This window comes from Patiria miniata, unplaced genomic scaffold (assembly GCF_015706575.1).
Source record: "Patiria miniata isolate m_02_andy unplaced genomic scaffold, ASM1570657v1 HiC_scaffold_3, whole genome shotgun sequence".
In the NCBI taxonomy this organism is placed as follows: domain Eukaryota; kingdom Metazoa; phylum Echinodermata; class Asteroidea; order Valvatida; family Asterinidae; genus Patiria; species Patiria miniata.
This window is the reverse complement of record NW_024037069.1, coordinates 41,675,110-41,701,125: the sequence shown is the minus strand read 5'-3', so window position 1 is coordinate 41,701,125 and position 26,016 is coordinate 41,675,110. Positions and strand designations below refer to the sequence as shown.

The 26,016-nt window shown below is 42.9% G+C and overlaps 1 protein-coding gene across 1 annotated transcript; it reads left to right on the top strand.

Moving 5' to 3' along the window:
* Positions 1-7,742: 7,742 nt before the first annotated feature.
* Positions 7,743-17,532, top strand: LOC119736830. The gene is made up of 3 exons (XM_038210840.1): positions 7,743-8,076; positions 15,395-15,559; positions 17,153-17,532. Exons 1-3 carry the CDS (start codon positions 7,743-7,745, stop codon positions 17,413-17,415), a joined length of 762 nt encoding a protein of 253 aa, XP_038066768.1. The 3' UTR covers positions 17,416-17,532.
* The last annotated feature ends 8,484 nt before the right edge of the window (positions 17,533-26,016 follow it).

Below are 26,016 nucleotides of genomic sequence, written 5' to 3'. Positions count from 1 at the left end.
GCCTGAGGCCTATATTTCTATTATCATATTTCTTCCGACACACCTATGTTCCGACAGCCCTATGTTCCGACACCCCTATGTTCCGACACCCCTATGTTCCGACACCCCTATGTTCCGACAACCCGCACATAATACTGTGTTAATAGCCCGTTTAGACTGGAGCGTTGGGGCCAGAGACCAGCCTATGTTTACGTTTGTAGGGGTGTCGGAACCTGGAGGTGTCGGAACATACGTAGGTTTGAGCAATCGGAACATAGGGGTGTCGGAACAAAGGGGTGTCGAAACATAGGCATGTCGAAACACAGGGGTGTCGGAATAATACGCTGAGTACAGTCGGAACATAAGGGTGTCGGAACATAGGGGTGTCGGAACATAGGTGTGTAACCAGGGGCGGGACATGGAGGCACGGGACTTCCACTTGAGGCCTGCCTCCCCCCCCCCCCCGCCCCCCCCCCCCCCCCCCATCCCCCTCCTCCTGTGTCCTTAGCTTTTTTAAAGTGAACAAAGTCAGTGCCCCCTCAAAAAAAAGAGTCCCCTACAATTAATGCCTCCGCTGCAAGTTACGCCACTTGGGGTACGTCCTACTTGCAGAAGCTTTAAGTCGAAATTTCACGAGAATTGAAAACCTTGCCAAGCATTTCTGGAATGTCCATTTCCCAAATTTCGTTAAATCACGTTTCTAATTTAATTTTTAAATTGTCTGTGCTATTTTTGAGTTTCACCCTCAATAAATTACATAGTTCCCTTTTGTGCGCAAATCCATTAAATAAAGTTTTTGTTCAGAATGATTACACACGCCCAAAGTAGAAAAAAAAGGTTTGGGGTTAACAAACAAAATTACAAGTTAACATTTCGTTAGAGAGCTAGGACAGTACATCTATAAATTGCTATATTTCAATCAATACAATATTATTCACATTTGAATGAAAAATTTACACAAACAAATAATCGGCCCATGTTATTAAAAGGTAGGCCTACTTTATAAAAGTTTAAATTATTTGCGGACCGACAGTAATTCAGTTTTTGTAAGGTAGACTTGTTCCCGCCAATTTTCAGAATTGATAATGCGGGGACAGCAAACCAGTCTAGTTTGTCGGTGTTTTGGGGGTTTTTTGTTTTAAATAAAACACAAGCTTTAAAATTCGTCAGGAGGATTAGAACATTATACAAGCTTTAACAACACCTGCGCAAATTACCCCTCGAAAAATGTCGTCACCGACACCACGAAGTAATACTCATGTACATACCGGTAAAAACTAGCAATCGGAGAAAACGGTATCTAAAGTTGAACGCCTTGTAAAACAACACTTTGCGCCAAAACGACACAGTATTTTCAGTTGGGTTTCTCGTTGTGGACACTTGATGAACTGAATTCATTAAATCTGCTGTTTTTCACCCGTTTGTGTATTAAATAAACAAGAAATGAGAAAATAGATGAGTGTTAGTTCGTGAAACCGAAAAAGCTGCGAAACTGTAAATTTTCGTTTTCACGAAGTAACACTCTGCAATGTATACAACACGAGGAAAGTGCAACTTCAGGTCAGCGCGCGCCCGCTCATGTACAACTTATTACAAGAAGAGTGTTACTTCGTGAAAACGTTTTTGCTCACTTGTAAGCATAGTGCGCGCCATGCATTGCAATGGTAAATGGAACTTGAGTGTTACTTCGTGAAAACGAAAGTTGTCACTTTTGCGCAAAAGTTGCCATGGATACTTAGCGTAATTATTAAAGTAAAGCTCTTGAAGCTTTGAAACTTCTTGCAATGATAGGCCTTGATGAAAAATGTTTAAAAATCCAAAAAACTGAAAATCGAAAAAAATATGGTTTAACACGGTAGAGTGTTACTTCGTGGTGCCGGTGACGATGTATTGAACACAAGGAATGCATAACAGGTGCTTTCCTTTGGGATTTAAAAGTGGCCTTAAAGTAGCTCTCCGCTCCCCGTGTTTTTTTCTCGAGTTTCACCCCCAAAAAAGAATTCGTGTTTAATTTTGTAATTTAAGAGCAATACAAAAGTTAGGCCCTATTCATTTTTGAATGAGACATCTAACAAAACGATCCGCCCACGTTCAATTTATACGGAATATATATCTACCAATTTTCGAATTAACTTTCGACCTGGCATTATTTAAGCGCATCTTTTGTGCGTTATATGCAGAAACGTTTGCCTTAAAACTCCAAAATTGAAAAAAAGGGGGTTTTTTTCCCGTTTAAATAAAACACACAAATTGAATATTCCGGAGAAAAACATATCGAATATGTTAAAGAGTATTGGTACAGCAACTTTAAGCTTGTTTAAATTTTAAGATGTTTTAGTCAAATCTAGGTCTACACTCTAAAAAGTCCCGGGTCAGAATTGACCCGGAAAAGGGTCATGTGGGGCCTGACCCTTTTCAGGGTAAAAAATTATACTTTCCTGGGTCAAAAGTTCACTGTGTTACTCAATTTCCGGGTCATTTTTACCCAGAAAAGTGTCATTTGTGACCTGGAAAAGGGTCAGGCCCCACATTACCCTTTTCCGGGTCAATTCTGACCCGGGACTTTTAGAGTGTAATTTGCTGCACTTTTTTGCGTTGCACATTTGCACATTTGATAATTAGAAACACGCTTTTTAACTATGCAATTATGCTCGTTAAAATGTCATTATCATAATTGCATATGCTTTTCGTTTTGTAAAATAGAGACAAGCCCCTTGCAGATGGCCTTTTTTTATGCATCGGCCTCTTATACCGGGTAGTTTAACAGTTCTTATCACTTCCATAAGGAGCTCTGAAGGTGGCATCCAAGATGCCGAGACCCTGGAAAATGTATCAAGTGACGTCCGACGGCATCTAAGACGTGAGATACCAACAGGATGACCACACCCTGAGAGTAGGATGTAGACATCATAAGATGTCATCCTAAAAAAATTCTTTTTGAAACTTTTTTTAGATTTAACAAAGATTTGTATGCCATATATTCTCAATAACTTGTTTTGGGTTAGGGCAACTTCAACTCTTGCTAAATACCTCAAACATTAGTGTGTCAAGCTTCTTTGTCATGAAAACGATAACAATTATGTTCCGATGTACAGTGATATACGGGAGAAATAACTCTATTCTCTCAGACATGTCTGACTACGTTGAAAGAAAACCATGATGAACTTTCATGTGCCCTTCTCACACTGCTCCTCGTAGTCGTAGTATATTTTGACCAATACATGCCTCACCGTTGCCCAACTTTGCAGTGTTCGCGCTAGTAAGAAAATGAATCACGTTATTTCATCTCACCTAATTGCTTAGATTTTGAAAGCATCAATCGCGCTGTTAAAGATGATCACACGTTCAAAATCTCTTTTTTTTTTTCGAGGGATTGCTTCGATGAAGGTTCGCTTCATAATATTAAGATTTATTTAAAAGTCGAACAAAGATATTGATTGGAGCGGGGTTGGAACCTGCAACTGCTGACTATTAGCGCCCTTAAGCAAAACGTTGACTGAATGGGGAACCGCCAACATAAGACTGAATACTAACAATGGTAGAGCACCGGAACGGTAATCTCGAGGTTGCAGGTTCAAACCCCGCTCCAGTCAATTTCTTTGCACGACTTTTAAATTATAATATAGGTTTTCTCGGTCAATTTCGGCAAAAGAGCAGCCAATTTAACCACTACGCTATTCTATTTCGCGCGAAATCAAATGCTACTGAAAAGGGTCATTCGATTTCGTTTTATGACCAGTCAAATGTACTGTTGCGTCATTCGATTTAACAAAATAATCATGCAATTTAACAATTCAACAAAGCAGCATTCAAATTCGCAGGAGCTTTTTGAGGCGTCTGTTTAGTCATTCAAATTCCTTTTTCTGGCAGTCATTTCTGGAATTTGTGCAATCTAAAAAACGCTTTGTTAAATTTTTGTTTCCTTAAGAATGTTGAAGGCATAAATACGGTTCACTTTTTGGCACTTGAGTCACTTTGCCGATGTACTTCGAAGACGAGCTTTCGCTACAGTTTTACACGCATATTTCTAGAAATGGCAGCTCGTGGTCGCTACGCTAGAGTGGCCCAGGTAGATCGAGAAAGGTTGATTGAGGCCTTCGAGGGAAACGAGCAAGACTACCTTGAGCTTGCGGTCAATTTGAACATCAACAAGTCCACAGCCAGATCAATTGTTGCAACATATTTGAGGACTGGAAGGCGAGAGACGCTGGCAAGAGGAGGAGCAACCCACAGCAAGATGGATGATGACATGCGAAACCATCTGCAAGGCATCCTTGACGCTAATCCCGTCTTGACACTTCAACAAATGAAGGCTAGTTTGAGTGTGCATCTGCCAGAGAAGCCCCAGGTTTCTACTGCCACCATAGCCAGGGCCTTGGATGGGATGATGATTACACTGAAACTAGTGGAGGACGTCCCTGATGCAAGAAATTCCCATGAAGTTCTTGATCAACGCGTCAAGTATGGTGAGTGGTTCCTGCAGCATGGTGTTCTGGCGCATCTAGTCTTCATTTACGAGACAGGTTATAACGTCTGGACTCGACGCTCCCAGGGTAGAGCTCCACGAGGGATCGCTGCAAGACGAGTCGTCGACAGACAACGAGGGAGAAATTGCAATGTCACCTTCGCTGTTTCTAGTGAAGTAGGCTTGGTGCACCACCGAATCGCATTCGAAACTGTGACGCGAGAGAGATTCGAGGAGTTTCTTGCGGACACAATTCAAGAGTGTGATGCAGTTTTCCCAGACGACGAACCCATTTACCTCATATACGACAATGCGAGGCCTCATGTGCGAGCCCAACTCCCTGAAGGTGCCAACCCAATGATCCAGCTGAAGCGCCTCCCTCCCTACTCCCCATTCCTGAACAGCACGGAGATGGCACACTCTGCATTCAAGGCTGCAGTTAAACGCATCCTTGGGTTACCTGAGTGGCAACAACGTGTCGGAGACAGACAGGCTGCCCAGCCAGCAGGAATGAACATGCAGCAGTGGAGGTGCGATCTCCTTCAACAAGCAGCCATCCAGAGCGTTGATGTCATCACCCAAGTGAAGTGCATGCAGTGGTACAACCATACCCAAACATATATGCCAAGATGTCTGGCACGCCAACAGATTGATGGTTGAGGAAGAAACAACATAAACAATAAAAAACCAGGAAAAACATAAAGAAACACCCCATTCAAACACAATACAAAATTAGGTCTTGGTCAGTTAACCAATAAAGATCCCCCCCCCCAAAAAAAAAGAATGAAGAAGAAAACAAAGAAGAAGAAAAAACCTCATTGGCCCCATGCAAAGTCTACTGGAAGCATAAATAAAGAAAACAAGGTTTGCCTGAATTAAAGTGAAGATACGAAACAGTTGCCTAGTACAGTTTATCTGTTTATTCGTATTTCTTTAGTCGTACTTATTTGAATTCTCTTTAAGCGAAATTGATTGCCTCTTTACGAAATTGAACAAAATTAAATCAGTAAAATCTCCAGTCGAACCAGCTTTGCTAAATTGAATGATGATTGTGTGTCACGAAAAAGAATGACGATATGCTAAATTGAACACAGTGCTAAAGGAATTTGAATGCCTCAAAACGAAATTGAATGGCCGAATTCTGAATTTGAAACGCAGTAACAACTGGAGAGGCAAAATAGCTTCAATTCGAACGCACGAAAATTAAATTCGCTGCTCATTTGCCGAAATTGACCGAGAAAACCTATAATAATAATAATAATAATAATAGTGGATATTTATAAAGCGCACGTATCCACCAGGACTGGTGCTCAAGGCGCTACATCATTATTACCCCTGCTCATTGGGCACATGAAACATTCCAAATACCATCTCAGCTCCCTGGGGAGTATACAGCTCGATGCAGCCTGTTAGGCGCAAGGAAGCTAATTCGATCACAATAACCATCTCTGCCCTCACAGGTACCCATTTACTCCTGGGTGGAGAGAAGCAATGAGTGACAAAGTGCCTTGCCCAAGGGCACACGCACCATGACCCCGGGCAGGACTCGAAACCAAAACCTGCAGCTTTACCCACAGACCACGAATCAGTGCCCTTAACCACGAGGCCACAGTATGATGATGTACTTAGTCACTTTCCCTTTGTAGCTGATTTGAAGAATTGCAATAAAATGCCGTATCGTCTCTGGGTGATCTTTGTAGTAATTAGTACCGCTATTTTTGCTAGCAGTCAGTTTCCCTTAAGTTAATTTTTAGTTTATTTCAAGGATTTATGTCACCCTCCCGACTTATTAGCTTATCTGGAACTAAGTACGAATCTTGCCTGGTCTAATAAGACGAGTAGAACTGTTGCATTATCGTCATAATTATATTCATAAGATGAGATGTTTGCGTCGAGGTGATTTAATCACACCGAGTATACAGTGTTTATACGTCGGTGAAGGGCAAAACCTAATTTGAATTACATCACCCCGACGCAAAAATCCCATCTTATGAATAGTCAATGCGGTACCCACTGCTATATGTACATTAGATTCGAACCATCCAATAGATCCCGTTAGCTCGGTGGTCGGGTGGTAAGACATCTGCACTAGAAAGCAGGAGGTCGTGGATTCGAGTCCCACCCGAGTGATTTTTTCCAACTTTCACTCGGGAGGTAACACACTGAGTATACAGTATTTATACGTCGGTGAAGGGCAAACTCTAATTTGAGTCATAATTACAGTTCTTCGATATAATTACATTCTAAATCTGGGCATACGACAACACCTGTTTCATTGAAAAGATGGGACAAAAACAGTACATAAAGTAGGCATATACACGTACAATGACACGCTAGCCAAGAGCCCAACCGACGTGCCGATGTGGACATTTATGAGTCCAGCTGTATAACAACTACGCCACAAGTTCACTCCAACTCCAGTTAAAGGTATTCATTCGTCTCGATATAAGTCAAGGTTTGGGAGAACGAGATGATGTCTTACATTAATTTTGCGGGGGAACAATGTTCACAAATGTGGTTTGTTTACATCTAACTCGGCAGCCTTTTCATTTTCCTTGCCTGTACGTATCATCAGCATCGAGTATAGCCCAATGAATTATGAGCTATAAAAGCTGCCAACATTAGACGTTTTGTGACACAATAAAATCATTATGCAAAACAGCCGTCTAAGATGTTTAAATTATTTCAAACGCTTAGCTACGCCATGTTTCGTGATATCGATCTGAAGGTTATTGCGCAGGTAGCAGCAGTGCAACAAATTTGTTGTATAAATCCTACGCATTGCGTAATACGCACTGTTTGTGAGACCAGCTGGTTGCACTAAAAGTCTAATATAATTCGGAAATCAAACTAAACTGTTTCATGCAAGAATTTAAACTATAATGCTCTACAAATAGCGGATGAAACGGTGAACGTTTCACAATTTCATCCCACACATTTACTGTACATTGTATATTCGTGTATTGCCTCAGAGGCTACATCATAAACGAAGGCCTCATCATGGACAAACCGGTCGGGTAACATAATTTGCGCATGCGTGAATCTACACAGGTCTGTACCACACCCATCAGCTGTATGCCGCCTAAAGGTACGCTGTATACGACCATCGCACAGCCTACAGGAAACACGTTCTATAGTTGATATAAAGTTTTGTCGCCTGACATAAAGTGAAATGCAGGGTTAAAGAATAGTGTTCTGAGCTGTGTGTATTGATGTGAGATCTGAAAGAACTCTCTTTAAGGTACTTTATGGACAGGAAAGAGTAGCAGGCTTATAGTACTGAATCTTTGCATCAAAAATGACGGTACATGTATTACACGTCGGTCTGATTGCTGTGATCTGCTCTAGTGAGATCTTTGTGGCAAACGGCTCAGCGCCCGTCACGGCTTCGGAAGCGTTTGCGTTGGCCGAGCATGATGAGCACCAGGCAGTGCCACACCGCGTGATCGCCTCTACGATCAGCCGATCCAAGGGACGTTGCGCCGTCGAGTGCCTGAAGAAGGACATTTGCCGACAGTTTTGCTACGGAAAGACCACCGGGCAGTGCGTGCTGGAAGATGCCAGCTTCGTCGAGGCGAGTGTACGTGCGACTGTGCCCGGTGCTGATAACTGCACTTATTATACCAAACAAGGTAGGGATATCAGAATAACTGACGGTAGCCAATCACCATAGTAGGCCTAATCCATGGTGATTCGTTGCATCAGTTATTCATTTATTCTTTAAATTCAATCCAGCTTCATTCAATCGGAGCTGGACGGACAAAAAAGATGTCTTTCAAAGAGACTCTGACATAAAGCAGACTGCGAACTGATCACCGAAGACTTGGGTGGAAAACGCTGTCCTTGAAGCCCAGTGCACACCTTTCCGATTTTACCGGTTCAGTGGATCAGCGGGCCATTGTACAGAGGTGTGCGCTGAAAAAATATCGGACCGATCGCGTCGGACCGTACACCGGGCGACCGGACGAAATAAAATAATGTTCGATTTTTTCGCATTCGATTTCACCGGATCCTATGTGACCAGAAAGGTGTGCGGGCAGCATACTGATTTCACAAGACGCGATATTTATGTATAACCAATCAGATTCACGAAGGGAGTCACGATTCAAAAAAATTGACGGCTGCCATTTTGTCATCATGTGACTTGTCATCATGTGACTGATCATCATGTGATCGATTATCGAACGGAGTCGGGCATGTGTGTGGGTATTAAACGTTGCGTTGTAACCGGAAAATACAGGGGGGAAGGTGCCCCCCCCCCCGCCCCCTATTGCAGAAGTGTAGTGTAGCCTATATACTTTTTAGTAACTCTGATCTAAAAGTTGTGCGGTATACGCCGCTCGTACAGGGAACAAGTAGACAGACTTGGTCAAGGCTAGTTTCTACAGCACTTCAAGTGCAAGTCCAGATCGGGGCTGAGGCAATGGCGTATCAGAACTCTCTAAGCATTTATGGAAAATACAGGGGGCAAGGTGCCCCCCCCCCCCCGCCCCCTATTGCAGAAGTGTAGTGTAGCCTATATACTTTTTAGTAACTCTGATCTAAAAGGTAACTCTGTCTAGGCACATTTTGCAAAAACTGCATGACATAATCCGCTAACTCGTACTCGTTTTTGTATCCAATAAACAGAATTGCTTTGTGATTGTGTTACGCACCAATAATGCTGTGGCAATTTGGCGAAGCTAGTATTGTGCATCAGCAGTCATCCAGGCAGTTCGGTGCTAATCATCATTTTCAGATTACCTGCGCACTGTAGGTAATTAAGCGGAAGAGCTGATCCCCTCAAGTCCAGCGCTTTTTTTTTCATTTTTTGTATGCATGACTTTTTCCAATACGACGACAAAAGCTGTTAATTTTCTGTGTTGCGGGGGAGCTGCTATTCATAACACATTGCAGGTTCAGCGTCCATTTTTCATTCTTTTTTTATGGAAGTGGGTTAATTTGTTCTGGTCACTTGATACAGAAGATAATTAGCAATACAATGAAAGTCAAACCATGTTTCCTTCAAGCCCTTGGTTCATGTAAGTGTTGACATAAGCACCTCATCCTTCCTGCTTAAAGGTAGAATATATGAACATTTGCAGCTATCCAAAAGTAACTGACGAAATTATTGCTTAAAAGCCTACGTGGTTTAAAGATAGTAATGTCACTAAACTCACTGTGACATTATTGTTTCTGGCCACTAGTCTTCTTTTTTTTTAGAGATTTCCGTCAGTAGTTCGTTTTTAATTCGGCGAAGCCGTGAATGGATGCGCGCAAGCGTTGACACAACGCACTCGCGCGCGTGAATACGATCGACATTTTTATACATGGAATTGACTATCCGGTTCGTTAGTGTGACGTCACCTCCAGCACTTTCTGCACGACTAGAACCGGAAGTTAACGCAGTTCGAGTGGTTGTAGCCAATGACCGCCAGTAATCAATGGTGGGTGCGCGTGAATGACGTTTTTACTAGTGAACCGGATTCTGAATGGCCCTGTTGGAATTAGTTGTACTGTCCTACTTTAACTCCCGAGTTTATTGCAAGTTAAGTGACTCACCAAGTTGCAGTATGTAAACAGCCAAAACTGGGCCGAGTCCATGCACAACGCAACGCGAACGGGGCGACTGCCCGCGCCGTGAATGCGGGGCGAGTTGGTTTCAACTCACGTGGTGAAAACGCTCACAAAGTTCGGTCAATAAACACTCACAAAAATCCACGAGAGAAACTTGGATTGCTCACTGGAATAGCTCTGCCGATGTTTAATAAATCATGTAAAGAATAGCGTTGATTCTAGCTTGTAACTTCCAAGCGAAATTATAGGAAAAGCACTGTAAATATTGCGTGTGTGACAGAACGATAACGAAACGAAACTGAATGCGTGAAGGTTGACCTCTGAACTAAACATATATACAAGATGCGTTAAAGGTGCAGTGCAGTGTAACTTAAAGTGAACGCTACAGTAGACCCCCTCTAGATCGCAAAATGGTATTGAAGCGAGCGATAAGTGTTCAGGTTAAATCAACCACAGTCAAAGTCTGTGTACTTGGATGGCCAATGAACATGCCGGCCAGAACGCGAGTGCCGTTGAGCTGCTGGTGTTGCTGTGTGTTGGTCATCAACCGTGTGCGTAGGGATGGCAGGAGATGGCTGTACACGCTTAAGCTCTAGGGTAGATGGCTGGGAAGGGGTGGTATCTGTATCGAGGTAAGCAACTTCCAACCGATCTAAGCTGACTGTGTCCTGCCTTCCATCCAGGTCGAGTGTGAAGTACTTGTCTGTCCGGCTGAGTACTCGGTATGGACCTTTGTAGGGTGTTTGGAGGGGTTTCTGCACATGATCGCAACGGACAAATACATGCTTGCACAACATCAAATCCTTGTGAATTTGTGCAGTTCTGTCTCGCGACCGAGGCGGTGTGGGTCTGATGTGCTGCATCGTGTGTCGCAGTCTGTGAACATAGTCTGCAGGGTCGGCGAGATTACCAGTATCGTTGGGGGGTGCAACAAACTGTCCTGGAAGTCTCAGGGTGGTGCCAAACACCAATTCGGCGGTGGAGCAACCAAGATCCTGCTTTACCACCGTGCGGATCCCGAGGAGGATGAGTGGTAATGCTTCGGTCCAACGTTGAGGGTTAGTACTCGATTTGAGAGAGGCTTTGAGCTGTCTATGCAGGCGTTCAACCATACCGTTTGCTATGGGGTGGTACGATGTTGTTCGCGTGCGTCTGGTACCTAGGAGAACCATCAAAGCGTGGAACAGGGCCGACTCAAACTGTCGTCCGCGGTCTGTGGTTATCGTAGACGGAGCACCAAAGGTGGAGACCCATCTGTTCACAAAGGCCTTGGCGACTGTTTCAGCGGTGCAGTCGGGTATAGGTATTGCTTCTGGCCAGCGTGTAAACCTGTCAACGCATGTGAGTAGATAGCAATATCCCTGGGAAGGGGGGAGTGGTCCCACGATGTCTATGTGCACATGATCGAAACGTGCATCTGGAGATGCGAAGGTTCCAAACGGAGTCTTGGTGTGGCTGTGGACCTTGGACTTCTGGCACTTGACGCAGGCCTTGGCCCATGCTCTGATGTCTGAGTTCATGCGTGGCCAGACGTAGCGTGAACCAACCAGTTTCAGTGTTGCTCGAATGCCAGGGTGAGACAGATTGTGCAAGGAATCGAACACACTCCGTCTGTGGTTTTGGGGTACGAAAGGGCGTTCATGACCTGTCGACACATCGCACCAGATGGATGTATTTGAGTTCGGTATCGGAACTTGCTTGAGGTCCAGGGATGTGGGTGATTCCAGGATTCTGTGTAGTTCCTGGTCTTGTGTCTGATCCATGGCCATCTGCTCGAAGTCAATCTGGGTCGATGTTGTCAAGGCACTGATGTGAGATCGGGAGAGCGCATCCGCTACAACATTCTCTGTGCCCTTGATGTGACGAATGTCGGATGTAAACTGAGATACATAGTCCAGGTGACGAACTTCTCTAGGTGAATGCCGGTCAGGTTTGGAGTTGAGAGCATACACCAACGGTTTGTGGTCAGTGTAAATGCAGAATTCTCGTCCTTCGATGAAGTGTCGAAAGTGTCTGACTGACAAGTACATGGCCAGTAGTTCGCGCCCAAAGGTGCTATAGCGACTCTCTGCAGGTTTAAGACGCTGAGAGAAGAAGGCCAGGGGGTGCCATACTCCTTCGGAAAGTTGCTGAAGCACACCGCCAACTGCCGTGTCCGAGGCGTCCACCATCATGGCAGTTGGTAGTACCGAAGAAGGGTGAGCGAGAAGTGTGGTGTCAGCGAGTGATTGCTTGATCTGCAGGAACGCTGTCTGGCATTCGGGTGTCCAATTCAGTTTGGTTGATTTGCGTGACTGGTTGGGTCTTTTTCGCAGCTGGTCTGTCAGCGAGGCGATCACGCTTGCGCAGTTTGGCACAAAACGACGGTAAAAGTTTACCAGTCCCAAAAATCTGCGCAGTTGACGGGTGGAGGTAGGCTGAGGGAACTCTGCAATCGCGTTGACTCTGTCTCTCATGGGACGGATACCATCAGCGTCGATTCTGTGTCCCAGGAAATCGAGGGTGGGAACCCCGAACTGGCATTTGGATGGGTTGATGATAATGCCATATTCGGAAAGTCTGCTGAAGAGAAGACGCAAGTACTCAAGATGGTCCTCCTCTGTCTCACTCGCGACCAGGATGTCATCGATGTAGGCGTACACGAAAGGTAAGTCTCGCGTAACCATGTCGATGAATCGTTGGAAAGTCTGAGCGGCGTTCCGCAGGCCGAAGGGCATGCGAAGGAAGTGGAACAGACCGAAAGGTGTTGTGATGGCGGTCTTGTGGATGTCGTCAGGATGGACTGGAATTTGGTGGTAAGCGCGTACTAAGTCGATCTTTGAGAACACGCGTTTACCCTCCAGATTGGCTGTAAAGTCATGCAGATGGGGTATCGGATAGCGGTCGGGTACTATAACACGGTTGAGGGCACGGTAGTCTCCGCACGGCCTCCAGTCACCTGACTTCTTGGCCACCATATGTAAAGGCGACGACCATGCACCGTCCGAAGCTTCGATGATGCCGAGATCAAGCATATGATTGAACTCGTCTTTCGCCGTGATGAACTTGTCGGGAGCCAGGCGTCTTGGGCGAGCTGACACTGGGGGACCCTTAGTCACAATGTGATGCGTTATAGAGTGCTTAACGTCCTTGGCAGTGTAAGTCGGACGTGTCAGTTCTGGAAATTGTCCGAGGATCACTTCATAGGGCGACTCACTCAGCTTGGCAACGGTTGGACTGATGGGAATGGCATCTGAACCGATTCCACCTACGGTGAGGCTTGTAGTGGAGTCGATGAGTTTGCGACGCTGAACGTCGACTAGCAGTCCGAAGTGTTGGAGAAAATCTGCTCCAATTATTGGGTTTGGCAGGTCCGCGATAATGAACACCCAACGGAAGACTCGACGCAACCCGACATCCAAAGTGAGTGACTTCTCACCATATGTGTTGATGGGAGATTTGTTCACCGCCTGAAGATTGATAGATGAAGACTGGGCATGACGTTTATCCGCAGCCGATGGAGGCCAAACGCTCACTTCCGCTCCCGTATCTACCAGGAACCGGGCCCCTGTCTTGCGTTCAGTGATGAAGAATAGGCGACTATTGGTGTCGGTGCCAGGGAGACTCGTCGCCTTTAGTCGCTGGCATCGGAGTTTCCCTGTTGTTGTCGGGGGTTGAAGCTGCATGGGGACACACACCTTCTGGCATCAGCGCCGAATCGCCAGTGATACCAGCAGTCAGTGCCAGAGTGTGATGGGCTGCGACTGCGAGATGGGCGTCGATTGGGTGGGGTTGTGTCACGCTTCCTCGATCTCCAACGGGGCTGACCGGAGACTTGGCATGTGAGAGCGCTGACTTGTTGGGTTAGCTGGTCAACTTTGGCTTGTAGTGTGAGCATATCTGAACTTGGCATGGTTGTTGGAGGCGACGAACTGCCAGGCTGGCTGGATGAAACTGCCCCGACATGTACAGTAGGCGAGACAGAAACTTCAACAATCTTGTCTGCAAGTTCTGCGAGTTGCTCAATGGGTGTCGTTTGAGATGTTGATGCCAGGATAAGTTGGGCGTTGGTCGATAATCTCTGAAGAAACAGTTGTTTCAGGATGTTTTCTTCGAGCGTGTTGTCTCCTAACAACTGCCGCATACGACGTAGTAATTGTGAAGGCTTGCAGTCCCCCAGCTCCTCCGATATTAGCAACTGGTGCAGTCTTTTCTGCTCTGATACGGAGGTTCGACGGATGAGGGCGGTCTTCAGGCTGTCGTAGGCATTATGCTCAGGGGGTGAAATGAGGATGTCCCTCACTTCAGTTGCAAACTCTGGCTGCAAGGAACCAACCACGTATGCGAATTTGGTGTGTTGCTGAGTGATGTTACGGGTTAGAAATTGCGCTTCCACTTGCGCAAACCAAAGGGCAGGGTCACTGGGCCAAAATGGAGGCAACTTCAAAGTCACTGCAGCTGATGTTGTGGGTGCAGATGGAGATGAACTAGCAGTAGCACCTTTGGATGTGCCCGGTTTGGAATCAGCATGATCAGAGTCAGATTTGGTTTCCATGTTGTTCGGCTCAGGTCTGGGTCACCAATGTTGGAATTAGTTGTACTGTCCTACTTTAACTCCCGAGTTTATTGCAAGTTAAGTGACTCACCAAGTTGCAGTATGTAAACAGCCAAAACTGGGCCGAGTCCATGCACAACGCAACGCGAACGGGGCGACTGCCCGCGCCGTGAATGCGGGGCGAGTTGGTTTCAACTCACGTGGTGAAAACGCTCACAAAGTTCGGTCAATAAACACTCACAAAAATCCACGAGAGAAACTTGGATTGCTCACTGGAATAGCTCTGCCGATGTTTAATAAATCATGTAAAGAATAGCGTTGATTCTAGCTTGTAACTTCCAAGCGAAATTATAGGAAAAGCACTGTAAATATTGCGTGTGTGACAGAACGATAACGAAACGAAACTGAATGCGTGAAGGTTGACCTCTGAACTAAACATATATACAAGATGCGTTAAAGGCGCAGTGCAGTGTAACTTAAAGTGAACGCTACAGCCCTTTATGCCAAAAACAATGACATGGGCCCAGAGATCAGTGCATGGGCCTTATTCACGAGTTGGCCATTTTTGTCGAGTTCCCTGAATGTATTTCATTGATTGTTAACTGTTGAATGGGACGGCGCCAGACTATTTGTGCAGGCGTAATGCATGCAGCCTTATTTTACTATCATTTCTTTTTAAATGTGGCTTTAAAACATTAGAGAATAAGTCAATAAGTGGCTTGAACTTGTTGAGGTATCCATAGGTGATCCTTGGTTGAATTTCAAAGACTGTGCCCCGAAAATATGCATATGGGCCCCCTCAAGCCCACTGACTTTAATACCGTGACGATCGAAACATCTGCCCCATTCCTTCACTACAGGATGCAGCAGCACGTACTACCTCTACCCGTATCAGCGCATGCACCCATTCCTTAAGCTTTCGTTTGATGGCGAGACCGTGTTGGACTTCGCTGTCATAGCCAGGGACAATGCCGTGATCCTGTTCTCGAGTGATAACACGGTTGAGGGAATGCAATACCAACTGGGTGAGTGAAAAATAATTTTTAAAAAGCCATCTTCGTAAATGTTGGTAAAGTGACGTCGAGTACGTGTCACTGCCGGAAAAAAGATTCCTTTGAAAGATGAAGAGGCCTACTGTACCGTCCGTGCTAATATTTTCGAGGGTTATTTTTTAACTGATATTCATAAATACCTCTACAGTTTACCCATTGCTATTGGTTTAGAGCCCGTCGAGTGGCCGATTCTTGATAAAGACCAGCTGGTTGGTCTTAAACACTTTTCCAGTGTCACATGGAAGTTTAGCTCATATGAAATCCGGTGCCTTTTACCGCTTTTATGGTTGAACGTTCATAATCCTCACGTAGGCATGCGCAATACTTCCAGTGAGTCGGTTTTTGATATATTTTCTATAGTGAACACCGGCACAGCTGCGTTCTGGGCCACATCGCGCAGTACGCACCGCGCACAAAACTCTATTTAAGGTGTTGTTTACTACTTTTCGCGAGATGGATTAACATTATAGAGAGGTGTTTAATAAAAAACATGAAGTAATAGTGTGGATCAAAATCGTTGGAAATTTATAATTTTGGACTTGTTTTGACTTTTGGACAGAAAATTTTTGCTTTTTGAACGAAGAAGTATTTGTGAATTCGGCGAGGGTAATTATTAGCACCTACACTCCAAACGGTCGTAAACAAAGCGTTTAAAACCGGCCAAGCACACATTTATACCCTTATTAATGGACCAATATAAGACTTTTGAGTGAGACATATAACGAGAGAAATCGGACAACTTGCTTTACAACTTTCGAGTTGTTTACGGCCCGGCAATACTTTAGTTTCCTCGTGGTAGACTGGTTTCCGCCACCTATGAAAATCGGTAGTGTTGAGGTCGGGAATTAGTCTTTAATTTAGAGGGCTGAAGACACCAACGATAGAAAATATTTGATTTTTGCTTTTGTTGAAATAAACAAATACTATCACGGACGGTGCATCTTTAAACTAAAAAGCACTCAGAGAGCGCAAACCTCCGCCAAGGTCAAACAATTCCTCGCCATATTGTCAGTACACCCCAAAGAAATACTCGCATAAATGGTGAAGAATCATTTTTTTTTTATTAACCTGGATCCAGACCCAGATCCGGATCACTCCCAAAATCTGATCTATTTGTACCTGTATCAAGGACCACCCCTAAACAATCTTCATGCAAATCCGTCCATAACTTTTTGAGTTATCTTGTTAACAAGACAAACCAACCAACCAACCAACAAAATCCGATGAAAACATAACCCTTTGGCGGAGGTAATAACTATATATGTTTTCTAATAATAAAAATGTTATTCACTTTCGAATATAAGACACCAACCGAAAAGAAAGTCAGCTCCATTAAGTTATGAATTACTTACTTTACTCCTTTTGAATTATTTGCGGCCCTGTAAAAAAAAATCAATTTAAGGCTCAACTCGGGTATTGGGCTATAACATTCAAACCCACATTGCGGGTAAAATCTGGCCAGGGAATTTATAGAATGTAAAACTGTCTTCCATGTCAGGCATCATGAATCTGGCGAATATAGGTAAATCAAATCGCTTTTTCGTTTACTCCGTGTGTGTTAAACAGTTCTTGGCAATAATGAGACCTTCATCAGAGAATTCCCGAGCAGCAATCCATCGTATACCGTGCCATCCCCAGGCGTCCTGAGCGAGACCGAGTTTCGTCGCTTCTGGCTGCGGTACGACCGAGGTACTTTCGTGCTGGGTAAACACCGGAAGCCGGCGTACTTGCGGTGGACAAAAACCAGCCCTATCAGCAGGTACTTCAGCTTCTTCGGCTTTGAAAACTCCACAACTTGGGTCTTGTATCATACCTGTCCGTTAGCATGAGGTCTATTAAGCGGAGTGCCACATCCAGAAAACGAGTCTTTAGAACGTCGCCCCACCCTCCCACCGTCCTTTGAGAAAACAAGCGGTCGTCTTCTTTGGGTGAAAGTTTCTCGAAAAGTCAATGGTCAACCCATCAAAAAAATGAAAAGAAAATGAAAGATGACAGTCATGTTGATCATCTTTTTTTTTCTGTGTAGCATAAATACCTTTGAGAGTTCTGAGTATTTTAAAAAGAATTGTGAAGTATGGGCATTTAGCACTGGTGTCTATGGGAATTTTAATACAGGGCTGCATCCCAAAAGCCCCGTAGCTACGCCACTGATAGTATGGCGTAACTCAGATTCAAATTAACGGGGGAGGGCGATGTTTTTGTTTGCAGCACACATCGTCAATGGATCATGAAGATTCGGCTAGTTTATTCATAAGAAAACAACAATGACGTCTCACCATTACTATCACTCAGTCATTTCAAACAACAGCTTTTCATCGAGCTGGCATAGTGACTTAGTGGATAGTGGAGTGATCTATGGATCGCAAGACTGTGGTTCGAGCCCATTCCCATTTTCACGAAATATTTGTGTTGGTTGGGATAGGTTTAACTAAAGGGACAACACTACGAGAACCTAAGCGTCTTCCATCCACTCAGAGTGATAAATATTCATGTCAGGGTGCGTGATGTGATTGGTTAAAATACGATGCATGCTGAAGATAAAAAAAATACGCTGGCGGGCGTTAAGTATCGTTTTCTGGATGTGGCACTCGGCGTATTTTAAACTGCGGACCTGAGAAGAATTACAACCTTGCCAAGCTGGTCTCCTAAAATCGTGGTTCTCATTGAATTTCAAGCCTAATATTTATTTATTTATTTAGTTTATTTATTTCGTCTTATTTTAGCAGGGTAGCCTCATCAGTTGTCAATGAACTGTTCTCCCTAGGGGTCCTGGATTACATAAAAACATGATATAATAATGACAAAAAATGACAAAAAATTCAACAAAAGACAAAATGAACACATTACCATAAAAGAACTCAAGGAATTAAAACCACACAAAATTAAACCATAGATTAGAACAGACAATGTACAGATAACAAAAAAATACACAATTCGTGTTTGTGACCTGTTTGTGCACAAAAGCGAAAGAAAGAAAAATACGGTGAATTTTTCATTCTCGTTTAAATCAAACAATTCTTGGGCAGAAAAAAAACACGATTTCTTTGTAAAGCATTGACGCTTCATCTTTGAGCAGTTATTGTTTCCTGGCAATAAACATGCTATGACATTGTTTTGGATATGACATTATTTTTGGATGAGACATCAGCGAACAAAAAGCGTAGGTCTACTTTAAGTATTTGCGGCCCCACAGTTATTCAATACACCAAGAGTAGACTTTTCAGATTCGATGAAGAGACCAGTGCCATGTCTAGTCTTAGGGAGATGAATTTTTGCGCAAAATGGAAACCTTTTTAAGAGGGTTTCAGACTCCCAAAATCGCACAATTGGAAATAAGTGGGGTTTTTTTCGTTAAAAAGCACAAACGTTTAAAATTTGTCAGGAGAAATCAAAATATCGGAAAGTAAAGGCATTTCATCTTTAGCCAAGCCTTCAAATATGACATACCACAACGCTAAAACAAATTCAAGCATTACCCCCTTCATTTTGTTATCAATTTATTTGATAGGAGCACATGTGTTAGGCAAATGTAGGCCCACTGTCGATTAGAAGTTTGCCTGCATGTATACGAACGTGTGGGTGCACGTGTGATTTTAGCTTTGCACATTTTGCTTTAAACATAGTGGTCACCACAACAAAGCACGCCAACACGGATGAAAAAAAGCCTGACTGAAGTCAAACACCACACTCGTTGTTCCGACAATAACTCTGGATATATCTGTTGAGTTGAATTCAAATTTCGTACAGTAATTTGTCATGATGAGTAGCATACTTATAAGAGATTAAATTTCATGAGAAATCGTCACACAATAGAAAAAAAATGACTAAAGCAATGTGATGTTTTATACGCGAAAATTATTCATGGAACAAAAGCAGCACATTTGAATTGAAGTTCATTTGTTTCACTTTTTTGCAAAGGCATTTTTACCTGCACAGTTTTGTCAACTAAAAGTTTCTGTCAAAAAAGGACGCGCTAAGCAAAATAGTGGTCTCACAAGGAGACAAACGTGCATATTAGCCTATTTGAGGTATGGTGGACACAATAGGAAGGCGCTGTTTGGTTTGGGTAAATACAAAAGACTTCACCCAAATCAAACAGCGCCCTCTTTTTGTGTCTACTTTAATTTTTTTCAATAGAGGGCGCACCACCACTTTCCAAGCATTCATGCGGATGCCTCTCTACTGAACATAAATAACACACTCGTTGTTTTGGGCAATAACTCAAGAAATACCACGGGTATTAAATTGAAATTTCGTCTTGTGATTTGTCATGATGTGTAGCATTAGGATAATAAGTATATGAGAAACCGTCAAACAATAACAAATGATTTGACGGAAACAATATAGTATTTTTAAAACGAAAAATACAATCCGAATGAAAGTCAGCATGGGAGTAGGTTTAATTATTGCACTTATCGTGTTTTCATGGAGTGACGGGCATCTTTTAAATAAATTCAAAAAAAATCATCTTTTTTTACTAATGATAAAATAAAAAGAAAGTAATATTTAACAGTTGCGTGATAGACTTTTAATACATAGATTTTTAATCAGAAGAACAAATTACTTACATATCGCACGTTTAACCAAGTTTGAAGCCTATTTATTAAATGTTTTACCGGGTTCTTGTTGCAGATCTTATTTATCTTGATTTAGATGATTGAAGTTGAAGATTAAAGTTTGTATAATACACGGGTGTAGCGCCACATTGTCTACTTGATGTCGTATAAACCGAAACGCATTTTATTTAAGAATGTCATGTAGGATTTCCAAAAGAGTCTGTTTCGTGACATTATGTGAAATAGAGTCTGGCTTTTTATTGTTTAACCCATAAAAGATAACTTTTTTTTTTGATTAATGTCATCTACAGATAAAATAATGTACTTCAAAAGACGTAGTTACTTTAATCTCTAAGGTATTCATTTTGTAAACTCACCTGCCATATAAAAAAAATAGGTATATTTTACTTTCTAATCCTTCCCCTGAGTTTTGGGTTTGTTCCTATTTGTTGAATAAAACATGACATATCATTTGCAATAAAGTCAGCAATTTCAGTGTTAAACTGGATGTTCTTTAAGTTTTAATAAAGATTTACAAGCGGTTTATTTTGCATAGCTTGGTTTTGGGTTAGTGTGTAACTAACTGTTAAACTATTGCAAAAACCTCAAACTTTAGCGTGTCACGCTTTTGTTTGTAATGAAAATAATGAAATTGATCTTGTATATTGTGGTGTGGGGAAAATACTGTTTACATATTTTGTTTAGTGCTGTCAGGCATAATGTCTGCCCACGTCGAAAAAAAAACATCATTTTGAACTTTCATGAGATGTAATTGTCACAACTTACAACGCTCTTCTTCAGTGAATTGTTAACTGAGATTTGAAGGTTTGCACGTTGAAAAGGTAATAAGATATGCGGTAGCACCATGTGGCAAATCTCTTTTGTGAGTATGTGTGGTTCTGAAGAGAAAAAAAACCAGAGAGAACTCAACTGTTCGGATAGTATGCTCTGCCCGTCGTCATTGAATTGTTAACCTGTAGCATATACATACTCCTTACCGTTACCAAACTTCGCACTTCCTTCGCACTTCCATCTCATCTGATACCTGAGATTTTGAATGCATAAAATGATACCCTTAAGGTGATTAGACGTTCAAGATAATTAATATGCCAGGGGCTGCTTTGAAAAGCCGGGGTCGCTGGATAAGTTTAAGATCTATTTAATTTTTTCTTAATTCGTAGCTGATTTATCCGGAATAAAACACCATACTGGCGTGGTCTAGCATAAAAAATAAGCAGAACTGCTGGTTTATCATTTCCATGTACTTCTATGTATATTTACTTCGATTTTCCTCAAATGTGGCCAAGTGTTGATTGACCACGTCTCTCTATATAATTTGACATCCTTTGGGTACGCTTCGGCCACCATAAGAGAGCGTTTGACTATTTTTTGCCCTGCTAAAAGAATAAAAATCAACCCATAGAGTTAGAAATAGAGTTCAGGACCTTCTTGATCCCCTAGAGTCGCTTGTCAAACTGTATATGCCAAGGGATGTATCCATAATCGAATCAAAATTAACGAAATGGTACTCCCGTGGACAATTCAAGAGGTCCTTTAAAGTATAGTATCAATACCCCAAGACGCCTTGAGGACAGAGGCCCCTTACAAGAGCAAACAGATAACGGACTGGAAGCAGACATCTTGGCTCGGAAGCAGTCGACAAAGACAAGGAAATATTTCAAACATCGCAAAATCGTAAACTACACCCTGTCCCTTTCCGGGCTTCATAGAAAACTGCTTCCGACATTCAGCTTGTTTGCCCACTCCACTTTAAAGGTCGGGGACCTGGAAAAAAGTAGAATTATGATGATGAGTCGTAATCGGCCTTGACTGACTCGGAAACCCGATAAGATTTTTTTCTCTCCACTTCTTTTCTTTAGTGTTTGTCAACCTTCATGCACGCACGTCTCTTATTCCGCAAGCGGTTGCAAGTTTTGTGTCAGAGCCCTTTTTGTTAGTCCCTGGTGACAAAATCTCCACACACACACACAAATCAGCGCGTCAGAGAATATCGCGGGAAAGTGTTGTTTGAACGTCTAAGGTTTCCCCAAGTTGCCCCTGATGTACTGGCTACATGCAACCAGGAGGGAAACAGCGAGAATACGATACGAAATGGACACCCCGTGCATCCAGTTCTGCGCCGCATGCTTAGGCTAGCGGTTTATGTTATTGGATTGCAATCTCCAATTCCCTGACCAGGCCCACTGCAAATCTTGTTTACGCGCGCAGATCTGTTGCACGCCCCCTATGGACAAAGAGCTGACATCGTTTGAAGTCGCAGCGCGGTGAGAATTTATTCATTATCTCACCCAAAGAAAATGGCTCGTCGAAGCACGCGGTGCCATTTTTATATCTCAAGAGGATACTGTAAGTCTGCTGTTTTAAAGATAGACCTATTGGTGTTTTACGACATCGTTTCTGTGATATTTTGTCGTATGTATCAGCAGATCTCCGCACAGATTACAGAATTTGTTGGATCCTTATACACCGATGGAGGCTATATGCAAAAAAAGATTCGTAGGTTTTGTAACACGTTTTACCAATTAAATTCGACCTCGGTTCGATGAGGGGATATATAGATAGATGGATGGATAGATAGATAAAAAATTATTAAATTCAAAACTGGAAATGCCATGGTGTCGTCTCTCATTAAAAATGTAAGAGATATGGGAGTCGGGGAACCGACTCCCGACGTCATGACACTTTCAGTTGGAAATTCGACGGAAAAGGTGTGGTTTCAATTCAAGCCACGGGTGTAAGTCGCTCTGCATTTGCGTGAATATGGGCGTCGCGAGGCGAGGTGGGCCAAGGGGGAGCATCTACCCCTCCCTCTGGAAAGAAAAAAAATGTAAAAATAAGGAGAAGTCCCTGTAGTTTCCCCCCCCCCTCCCTCCCCTCCCAACTTTTTTTATTTTGCGGTGGTCGGTCGGCAAATTTGCTGTCCGGAATCCCCCCCCCCCCCACTTCTGGATAGAATTCTGGCGCGTGCAGGCTACGACGGTTGGATATAGGTACGAATAAAACCTTACTGTTATAGGCCAATAAAGCAATGATTTGCGGAGATTTGTATCCAGTGGCGGAAGGGGAGATTTAGACCTCTGGTGGGTTTTTTTTCTTCTCAATTTGGAAGGATCGCAGTGTTCAACACACATGATACGCAGCCTTTAAGCGGCTGTTGTGTATGACATGGTTACAAGGAGTTACAAGGTGTTATTACGGACCAGGACTCACCATATAAATCCCACGCTTTCCCAGAAGCCTAAAACATGAGTCACTTTTCGGAAAAAAATAGCAGTAAAAGCTCTGTCCCCAGTTTTTCCCAAACCCTGCGCAAAATTACCATACCCTTTACTGCTCTCCGAAACACGGACAAAATCATAATTGGCGCATTGGTATATTTTTGGGCGAGATCAATCGTGTAATCGCGAAAATTATCAGACGGTTTCTACCCATTGTTGTTGTTGTTTTGGGTTTTTTTAACAAGTTTCCACCGATAATCATGCACACCATTCCTTGCTTGGCACTAAAAGGGTAAAATGCCATCTCGATGCATTAAAAAGTGTTGTCAAACTGGCAAATGTGGCACCAAAGGACGAATAAAAAACATGTATTGAGAAGTACAAGTCAAAACATTAACGAGTAAGATCAAAGACACCCTACCAAAACAACTACGTAGAATTTAGATATAATCAAATTCGTGACGGTGTAAAACATGCATTAAAACTCCGCATTGAACGATAAAACATTTACATATAAATAACTTAAAGAATAACTGCCAAAAATACGCGAAATACAAATAAAACACGATCACAATCAAATTTATTCCGATTTAAGATATTCGTCCTTGGAGTTGAATTCGTGCAATGTACAGCCAACGGTGGGACGAGACTAAGACTTCTGCCGTAACCAATCGACTGTGAAATTAAAAAAGAAAATGGTTTTTATTTTGCGGGTAAAAAAAGAGAGTAAAAGGCACACACGATTGTATGGCCGTGTGCACGGCCCGTGTTTGGTTATTCAGTTGATGCTTTTCCGCACGGATCTTGTTCATCCCTCATCAGACAACGGCAGAAATTCTCGTGTTTGCATACGGAGGGACTCCCTATTCCCTATGCTTCCTGAATAGTAACGTGATCTTCGAATTGTAAATAAAGCCTTTCAACAAATCGTCACCATGGAAATCGGGTAAGATATTAAAATTTTTGCACAAGAGTGCGTCCGGGGAGATTGCAAACTCCTCGTTTACCATTCTTGGGAGCGAAATCGATCAGTGTGAATATTTGTTTTCGGAGGCTTTAGGCTTGACGGTGATTGCGATGGTGCCCTGGGGTCAGTGTTTTGAATCGTTAGTAGCCCGGGCAGGTTTCTAGGTCTGCATGCTCTGTAGGGCAAAACAATGAGCCCCCTTTTCCCCTCAACTATTTTAAAGACAGTTGACGAAAACAAAATCACATTTTGTTCTTTAAGATTCTCGCACGGACGACAGGGCTGTTGACATACCAAACAGAAACTTCTAATTTGTATTTCAATTAATTAATCAATTGGTCGGTTTGTGTGCGAGTCAGTCTGCTGATTAGTCAGTCTGTTTTATTTTAGTTCAAAGACGGATCCAGAATTCAGTCAGGATGGGGGGGGGGGGGTAAGACATTACAAGTCATCATCCGCAATTCTTTATCATGTCCAATTTTCTGTCTTTCGGTCCCCCTATGGGTGCAGACCAGTAAATAAACTACCATAGACCACAATGATAAATGCTCCCACTTCAGAAATTCAGGACAAATACTCACAACTCTCCAAGGTGTTAGAGACACACATCAAAGTAAGGCTTATTTCATCATCTTCATTTTCTTTTCAATTTTTTTTGGGTAATCTGATGACTTTTGGGAGAAATTTCCATCCGAAGATGATAACCCCTTTAAATAGTCCATTTGCGGCAACATATGGGACCAAAAAATTGGGCTGGTATGTGTGTAGCTACATACACATCAGGGGCCCTCATCAGACAAAAAATAATAAAAAACGCTGCACACAATTCCCATGTCTACGTAGTAACCCTTTGCGTACAGAGATGATAGCCTATAATTACAGGGGAAAAAAACATAATTATGCCGTGCGCCAAACAGTTTTTAAAAAGTCTACAGGTATCTACACTGTACAGAAAAACGACGTCTACATGCATCTACGCTGTACAGAAAAACGTCTACAGGCATCTACTCTGCACAAAAAAGTCTACATGCATCTACACTGTGCAAAAAAGCCTACATGCATCTACACTGTGCAAAGAAATCTACACATGCATCTACTCTGCACAAAAAAAGTGTACATGCAATCTACACTGTACAGAAAAAGGTCTACACGCATCAACCTTGTAGAAGAAACAAAGTCTACATGCATCTACCCTGCACACACACAAAAAAATCTGCACGCATCTACACTGTACAAAAAAAGTCTACACGCATCTACCTTGCACAATATTTTTAGGTCGATGTCTCATTCAAAAGTGAATAACTTTTGGATTGCTAGAAAAATAGCGATTTAGAAAAGGAATCTGTTTCCGGCATGAAACTCGAAAATAGCACGGGAATGCAGCTTTAGTAAGTTCAGTAGATTATTTAGTATAAAGCGGTTGCATCATTATCATCAGTGCTTTCGGTGATACAATAATCAATAGTCCGCCCACGCCTCATCTGAAGTGGTTCAAATCACAAATTCGATAGAACTCTCTGGCAGGTTGAATTAATGCGCGTATAGTTGATAGCATGGTCCATCTGTCGTCATTAGCGGCCGCAACAAGTGTTCCGCCCATCACCGCGTCGCCACTATGCAGCGCACGCAGTTTCAGACCGACACGACGCTTCTCCTGTCGCTCTGTGC

Excerpts from the sequence above, each read along its gene's own strand:
- LOC119736830 (XM_038210840.1), top strand. The coding sequence starts at position 7,743 with ATGACGGTACATGTATTACACGTCGGTCTGATTGCTGTGATCTGCTCT. Across the intron at positions 8,077-15,394 it reads CACTTATTATACCAAACAAG|GATGCAGCAGCACGTACTAC; the intron begins GTAGGGATATCA and ends CCTTCACTACAG. Across the intron at positions 15,560-17,152 it reads GGGAATGCAATACCAACTGG|TTCTTGGCAATAATGAGACC; the intron begins GTGAGTGAAAAA and ends TGTGTTAAACAG.